Consider the following 9,135-nt stretch of genomic DNA (forward strand, 5'->3'; position numbering starts at 1 on the left):
AAATTTCATCATGCTTTAAATTACTTGTAAATAGCAACAAAAATCCAAACGCAACAACTCATACAATCCAACATCACATGTTGCCTCAAGCATACCACTGAAACCACAATCATCAACTATTTATCATGCACAACATGTTTACACCATTTAACAATACTAAAAAAATTAAATAAAGACATGTTTGTAAAGCATAAAATTCAAACAAGTCGTCAAATACTAGATCAATACCATATTATTTTATTGGTGATGTGAAAAACATATGCTAATAATAATTTTAATGTCTTTAATAAATTGAAAATAATTATCTTATTTTGATTAGTTTTAAGAGATTGAGGTTGTGTTCATCTATCAAAATCATTTAATTCATGCAAGGCACTATTACTATATGTTTTTGGCAAGAAAGCATGTGTGGTACCTTAATCTTCAAATGGTATTGGTATGATACCGATAAAGAAATTAGAGTAAATCCTTATAATGGTAAACCAATATATCTTACGAACTTTGATATCACAATTAAATAACATTTTATAACTTGCTATAATAATCAACTTCAAACTTATTAAAAGTTGAATCCTTTACACAGACCTCACTATTATAAGTCTTTCTACCCTCTCTATACTCTTCAGTATGAAAGACATTCATTAACGAAAAATCTATTAATGAAATACTTATTATAATACTAGAGCTTTCTTTCAGGACTTAAAAATAGGAATTTGAATCTACCAGATTGCCTCTCGTGTTGAAAACCTAGTTCAAGTTAACAACTATTAACGATAAAAGAAAAAACCTAAGTAAATATATTCTTAAGAGTTATGAATTATTAAATATTTACACATGTTTTAAATCATGTGGTAAATTATTCATTTTATAATCAAAAAATTTAAGTTTCATTAGCATTTGGATTTTGAGAGAACAATAATTAATGATGTTGCCCATAAGAGAGTTATTGAATTGAGTCTATATGAGAATATAACATAAAATGATTTAAAATTATATAATTATAAAATTGACTTACCGAACAAAAGAACTCAATTCATTGTAGTTAAATATCACATAATTAAATGCTTATCTGAATTAGATGTCTATCAAATATCCCCTAACTACATTCTTCAATAATGGTCATCCAAGATGGCAAAATATTAATGAATCCTCACTTAAAGGTAGTTCACTAACATCATCATGTCTTGAAATACAATTGATTCTTATTTTTAAATAAGGCTAAAAATAATATAAGGTAAATGTTGAAATCTCTTTATTAATATAAACTTCGCATATAAAAGTTGAAATCTCTTTATTAATACTTACATGCTAAGTAAAGTCTCAACATGCTTTTTTTTTTAAAAAAAAATTAAGGTTGAACAAGTATTTGTATGTAAATAATTAGAGATGAATAACTAAATGTTTTATAAAAGGCAATTGACAATTACTTAGCACGTAAGTGGTCTCTAACCTCTCGAATAGATACATATATTTGTATTGCACATGACCTTTGGTTTTTACCACGTATGTTAAATAAATAAATAGATAATCCATTGAGTTGAAGAAAGAAAGAGGGAATATCATTTCAAGTTTGTAAATTATCTCTGTGATGTTCATTTTAAGTTGCTCCATGTGTTGAGTATGCAACTTGATCGAACAAATATCTCTAAAAAGTTATTAATCTATGTTAGTGCATCTCATATCCTTTTCTACATTAATATTTTAATAAGGAAGCTTCTAAAAAAATACTTTGTTTTATCCAATTATAGGTCACACCAGAACCAGAAAAATTATGCTTTCCAAAACTAAAATCAAACATAATGCCCTCATACTATGAATTAAATCATACAATTCTTCACCTAATAGTACTAACGGTGCAACATCCCTTTTAATTTTACCTTTCAATAAGTCTTTTTTGTTGTTTTTGTATCAATAATGACTTGACAAGAATCTCTGGTGGCAATCAAAAAAAGAAGTTTTATCATTATTCATTAAGGTAAATGCCTTATTATTTTTTATATAATATGGACAAGCTAATTTTCCATTTGCAGTCTACATTAAAGTTGTTTTCATTTAAAAAAATGTATTTCTTTCCAACATCATACGTCAAAGCCCTAAATGATCATAACTGACTCAACTCATTAATCAACGGTTGAAGATAAACATTCATATCCCTACCTAGACTATAACGATAAGGTATGATCGTAGATAAGAACATGAATTCCAGCCTTATACACATCCCCGAGGCAAGTTATAAATTGTTAGTATTATCGGCCAACAAGAATAGGATGAAATAAAAGACCCAAATGGATTGAATCCATTTGTACACAACCCAACAAACTACTTTTAGGCTTCACCAATGAAAAGGTACACCATGACTTCATCCACCTCATCATGTAAATGATGTTATGTCATGTGATTGGTAGTATTTAAAGACATAAGTAACATTTACAGTTTAGGAGTGATTGAAAAGTATCTCAGTTTTTTATATGCGACAAAAATCCTTCCTCTATCAGTATTGATTTCTATTGAACATGCTGACAGGTTTTACACTCAATAAAATTTATATATTCACCATAGTACAAAATGCAAAAGTTTAGACACATATTTATTTTTTGATATCTTAGACCATAAAGTCTCATTGTGGATTTTATAGCATAGAAGTTCTCTTTCAAATAACATATTTTTTTTCTCATTCAATGATGTTATCATAATTGTCCTTACTCGATCCATAATTTGATTTGATGGTAAACACTTGTGTAATAGTAAAAAATTTGTTGTGAGTTATGCATATATCCCATAATGGTTCATTAAGATCTTTTAAAAGTTTAAAAAACCTAGTTGTATTTACATACGTTCTTCATCTAAAGAGATGCTACATAAACCTTCACCTAAAAAACCCTGATTTATTCTCATTGCATTCATCACTATACTCATATATGGATTACTATTATTATCCACAAACTCATGAATGTTGCAAGAACTAAAAGTCGAGCCAACCATTCTTTTTAACATAGTCATAAGATTCTTTATATGCACACACCAATACAAGTATTTTCTACAAATATTTTTTTAAACAAAAATGCATCATCATTATATCTTTTCGGTGGAACCTTTTGATTTTTATACTTCACACATAGACATCTACTTTATCCTCCACTATATTCTTCGAATTAAAAAGTATAAAATTAATAAAAGCCTCAACTCCTTGAAGATAATCTTGCTTTTACAACTCTTTGGGTGAATCTCGATACATCAAAAAACAATCCATTACTTATAAAGCCTATATAGAATATTGATGACAATATTTATTAATAATGTAACCATCAATTCAAAACCAAATTTTTTGTTACAAATAAATTCACAATTCAACAACTATGTATCATTTTTACACAAAATCAATGTTGCATGAAAATATAAACTAAAAAATCATATTAACAACAAATAATTGGGGTCTAACTAATAATCTATTATTTGTTCAATTTAAAATTATTCAATATAATTAAATTAATACCTTTTAATTATTATAAATTCCAAAAAAAAATCATTTTTCTCCAAATTTTTTTAAATTTTCAACTTAACAATAAAATTAACAAAATGTGATTAATATTCATTAAATAACTCATCATTTCTTTCATTATAAGACACCTAAGTTACAAAATTAAACTCAATTTCATCATATTACAAACAAATTCAATTTCTCCTAAATTCTAGACAAACCTTAACATGCAAATCATACATTAATACAACAAGATTCTCTACGAAAAAGTTGTAAAACACTTAAATATATATAAAAAATACAAATACTACAAACAAATCAATAAATTAACATAAAACATAAATGGGTTGTATGAAAAAAAAGGGTAGGTTTGCTTACTTGGTGGAGCGAATCTTCAGAAAACAATTTAACCAAAATAGGGATGTTAACACTATTGAGTGTTAGGTTAGCTGTATTTGTGAGGATAAGAGCCAGATTTGTGATAAAATAAGATGATGATGGGTTGTTGTTTCTGCTATGAAATAAAAAAAGAAGAAAAAGAAAAGAGGGGTTGTTGTTGATTATAACACTTTTAAAGTTAACAACGAAATTTGAATGGAAAATGGCAATGTAATGATTACATCGACCATTTCATTGGAATATAATTAGTAATGTGTTATATTGCTGATATAATATTTATTGATTCTTTAATTTATTATTTTTATTTTATTATTAAATCCATCAGGAATTCTATTGGTAATTTCAGAATAAAAATTACACATTGCTATTATCATTGGTCAATACCAACGGAATATTTTATGCAGATTAGTTGCAATTTGCCAACAACTTTCTAGTAGTAATATATGTAGTTATATGTTAATTAACTCGACCTTAGGAGGAAATCAGTAACTTCAAGTTTTAACTCAGAACATGTAAAATGTCACCAGCAAAACTCAATCTGGTAGCTTTTTACTTGGAATATTCTCAAACCTAAATTAGTTCTGCTTCTTGTAATAATGCACTCAGATTTAACTAATTTTCAAATGATAACTAACTAACATGTATAGAAATAGAGATAGTGTGTATCCCACAAAAACCAAGGGAGTTTGCATTCATAAAAAAGGCAAAGATTCATAACACACAAGTTACATCTGTATGAGGGGGGTGGCCATGATTGCCATCACACCTTTTCAAGAACCAACAACCATATATAGCCCTTACAAAGAAAGGGAGAGGGGGGGGGGGGGGGGGGAGTTGCAAATGCCAATCTCTCTTTACACACTTGCGTAAGTATCTTAATATTTCGTCAACTTTCTTTTCTGAAAGTAGGGGAATCTAATAATCAAGCCTTGTGAGGAGGACACTGGTAGCACTTGGTGAAGAGACCAAATGAATCAATCTGACGTATAAAGTTGAGCATGCTTGCCCATCCTCCAAATCCAAATCCCACGACAAAAACCCATACCACCACAAAAAAGTTCACGCAATACGAGCCCACCCACCCTCCAAGAAATGGCGGTGGTCTCTCCACAGCATTCTGTGGAAAAACCAAACAAAAAAATTATCAGTAACTTGATTTCTCTAATGAGAATAAAAATGCACTGCGTATTAATGTGAATGAATTGAGAGATTTTTAAGATGTCTAACCTCTCGAGCCGAAGCAGAAGAGAAAGTGACCATGTGTGCTAATGAGGGAATTATGTAAACAGTGAAGCTGACTAGAAGAGAGCCAACAGTAGAGTTGATAGGTCCAAAGAAAGGGAAGATGATAGCCAGGAACCAAATTGGTATCACCACAGGAAGTCTAGCCAGAGCTCTCTTGAACACGCTCTTTGTGTGATGAATCCCAATGAATTTCTCCCAGACAAAGTACAGTGGGGTGCATGCAAACCCAAATGTTATGAACTGCCAAAAAAATAAAATCAAAACCTTGAAGGAATTGAATATATGGTAACTTTATTTTTATTTTATTTTTTAAAAAAAAGACTTTTTAGGCCCATGGAATTAAGTGGCAATTAGTTAACCTGATGAATGAGCATGAGTACGACAGCAGTATCTCTATATCCATTCCTTGGTAGCAAAGAGAGAGCATTAGAATGAGTAAGCAGCAAGTCCCCAAATGCCCAGTAAACAGCAGAAGCTGATGGCAGCGTCAAGGTTAACACATAAAGTGTTGCTATCAAGTATATGAGCTTGAACTTTTGTGGCTTCCACATTGCATGCATAATTTCCCTACATTAACAATCCAAATTTAATTTTTTGATACAATTGTGCATATGCCAGGCACACACAAGCGTGCGCGCAGACATATGGAGCATGTATTATGTATAAAATGATGGTGTTATGGTTATAATTACAGGAAACCAAATGGAGAGTAAGTAGTCAGAAAGTTGCTTACCAGCTCTTACAAGAAAAGATGTTCCCTTTCCAGGAAAACTCTTTCCTTTAATTATGGGTATGCATGGATATGTGTGTGTGTGTGTGTGTGTGTGTGTATTGATCATCACTCACACTGTGACAGCATGCCCACCAAAGGTATAAAGAATGTTGGTAGCCCCAGTAAAGTACAGAACCATTGTGGTTGGACCTGAGTGTTTCACTCCTTCAATCTTCAAAAAAAGAGAGAAGTCAATGTTAAATGGATTATGGAAAGGATATTACGCCAAAATGGACTTTTCAGCTGAATTTTATGCCTCTTATCTAAGATAAAACATGCAGTCTACCTGTCCGTGGATTAGGGAAGCAATTGTCAGATACCATGCCGTATAAGAAGTCATCATAAGGCCTAGGAATGACCAAATTCTATAGTTGTGGAATGAAGGAATAAAGACAGTTGTCGCGCAGCATGCACCAAAGATGTAGGTCCATGTTCTCTTGTCTAGGCTGTCGTTTATGTAGTAGATATTGCTGCGAATTAGCGAAGAAATTAGAGCAGTAGTGAAGGTTAGTTATGACGAAATCACTTCAACCAAATAGGAAAGGAGAAAAAGGTTAACATCATGACTGATGAATATGTAATGATACCTCGCACAGGCAATTAACTGAATGACAGACCCGAATAAAAGAAAAGTGCAGTTGAAAAAGAGGCCGACATTCCTCCAGTGTTTTCCCAGCAGCCCATCAAGAACTTCAAACCACTGCAAACAATACAATTAAGTTAAAGAAGAAGAAGAAGAAGAAGAAGACGAAGACGAATACGAATACTTGAAGGTTCTCCAACAAGACTTTTCAGCTAGTATCTTTCCAAGGCTAATTAAGATACTAATTTGTAATTAATCATATATAGGGTATAAAATATATTACCTGAATTACATGATTCCTGAAATCAACCTTTTCCCTCTCTTTTCTAGTTCTATACTCAACATAAAGAACACTTATAAGGTAAGCAGTCCAGCTTCCCAGCAAGCCATAAAACAGTTGAAACAAAATTCCAGATAACAAGCCAAGTTGTGAAAACGAGTAAGGCAATGTGAGAAGCACTTGTGCAACCTACAATCCATTAAAAGACATATATCAGCATATGTATATTGATGGGTTTATTTATACATATCTTCCATGATGACAATGAAACCAGAGAGCATTCTTGAATATATTGCCTGATTCGAAGCACAGCTGAACCAAGCATCACATACTGAACCACCATGCCAAAAGAACTTTGAGAATTTGCTCTTAGTAGACTTGGAATCCCCTTCTTCTCTCTCCATTTCCACGTAGTTTCCAGCAATAACAGTCTCGACTTTCTCGGAAGCCATTGCTGTAGCTTACTGGTGCTATTGTTGCGGAAGCAATTGAGTAATCAAGAGTGTCTATAAATAGATAAAAGGGGTGCTTCCTTTCTCTATGTTCTGTTATGCTTCCTCTTCTTTCATCTTTATAAAAAATAAATAAAAAATATTGGAGCAATTATTGAGTCGCCCACGAGGGCACCTGACTATTGATGTCACCCTTGAAAATGTGATTTTCACATCACATAGTTCGACGAATCTCATGCTCATTCTCATAGGGTCTAGCTTTAAATCTCATTTGTGGGTGACACACCCCCGCATGTGAGAAGCTAATTTCACTGTGCTGCTTTTTCTCTTCCTATGGGCTTGAAAGTAGAATGGTGGGCCGGGCCTCTCATGCATTGCACGAGCGGGGTGGCCCACCACAGGCTTTTTCTAAACCAAACGGAACCCATGTTTATAAATAAGTATATGGATTGCACATACATACATACATACATACATACATATATATATATATATATATATATAGAGAGAGAGAGAGAGAGAGAGAGAGAGAGAGAGATTTTAAATAATTAAAAGAGGGATTACAGAAAGATGGGAATGTGAATTCGTGGAGGCTAAGATGGAGTTAATGATGGCTTTGAGAAGTGGTGATGGTGCTAAACATGATTAAGACCACACGTGTGCCAACTGGCTTTACAAATCTTTGATTTTTAGGACTAAACTAAAGAAGGAAAACTGATTAGACCCTTCATTTTCTTATGGGAGTGTCTATTCCCTTTGGCCCATTTGATTAGGCATCTCACCGATGATCTTGAGTGAATGTCTTATATTAGTCATAAATGCGAAATGGTTGCCATGTTTGAATAACGGAGTTGTGAAATCATCCATTATTGCTATTGATCCGTTGAGTCTAACGGAAGGTTTAACCAAGTTCATCGAAAATTACATCAGAAACATGTTCCTGTTTTGAGAAAGTTTGCCAAAACTGGGCCTCTTATTTCATAATTTAAATGAGATGTGCCACACTGCAGATTTACATTATTTAAAAGTTTTTTTTTATTTAAAAATATATTAAAATAATATTTTTTAAAAAATTATTTTTTGATATTACTGTATTACAATATCTGAAAACACTAAAAAAATTAATTTAAATTAAAAAAAATTAAAAATTAATTTTTTTCAAACACAAAAACAAACAGGCTATAATTTGGACTATCACCACGTGATTAACTTCAATTGAGCTTAGATCCTGTTTGGGAATGCGGTCTAAACAGAGGTTTGAGAATTCAATATTTTTATTGAAAAATAAATTTTTTTATATTTTTGAATTGTTTTGATATACTGATATCAAAAATAAATTTTAAAAAAAATATTATTTTATTATATTTTTAAATAAAAAATATTCTAAAAAACAATCACAAACACATTACCAAACACCTCAAATAAAACATAAACATGGGTGATGTTCAGATCAATCTTTTCCCATCCTCCTTCAACCTTTGAAGGAGGCATTGGCAGCTTAGTCTTTAGGCTTTAAAGCAAGCTTTTATGTGACGAGAATCAGTTTTCTGAAAGTTTTCGGTTGAGATAATCAAAGCAAGTCTTTTGGCAATTTCAATAAAAAAATAAAAAAATGGCAATGAGTGATCAAACAACTTGCAAATGATGATCGTTGTCTTAAATTTATTGCCTTTTACCGAATATAATAATTCAAAATAACAGCGGGATTAGTTCTTCTTTTACAGCCTATGCTAATTGTCTAAGCTCTAATTAGCCTCATGATTGAACTTCTTGTCGCTACAAACTTCCCGTTAATTATAATTTTCTCCTTTTTTGGGACTAAAATCATTTAACTATATATAGCCATGGGCCATAGCTATAGCTATCCGTTGGATCCTGGTTAGCTAAAATCAATAATGAGGAAATTAATTTGTTGACGACATTACA

The 9,135-nt window shown here is 31.6% G+C and overlaps 1 protein-coding gene across 1 annotated transcript; it reads right to left on the reverse strand.

Moving 5' to 3' along the window:
* Window positions 1-4,540: 4,540 nt before the first annotated feature.
* Window positions 4,541-7,427, reverse strand: LOC133693518 (auxin transporter-like protein 3). Its single transcript, XM_062114742.1, has 8 exons — window positions 7,054-7,427; window positions 6,761-6,946; window positions 6,482-6,594; window positions 6,181-6,364; window positions 5,969-6,066; window positions 5,482-5,689; window positions 5,105-5,362; window positions 4,541-4,994 (listed from the first exon to the last, which is right to left on the reverse strand). The coding sequence occupies exons 1-8, from the start codon at window positions 7,207-7,209 to the stop codon at window positions 4,800-4,802; spliced, it is 1,398 nt and encodes a 465-aa protein (XP_061970726.1). The 5' UTR covers window positions 7,210-7,427; the 3' UTR covers window positions 4,541-4,799.
* Between the last annotated feature and the right edge of the window lie 1,708 nt (window positions 7,428-9,135).

The sequence above is a fragment of the Populus nigra genome, chromosome 5, assembly GCF_951802175.1.
Source record: "Populus nigra chromosome 5, ddPopNigr1.1, whole genome shotgun sequence".
Taxonomy (NCBI): domain Eukaryota; kingdom Viridiplantae; phylum Streptophyta; class Magnoliopsida; order Malpighiales; family Salicaceae; genus Populus; species Populus nigra.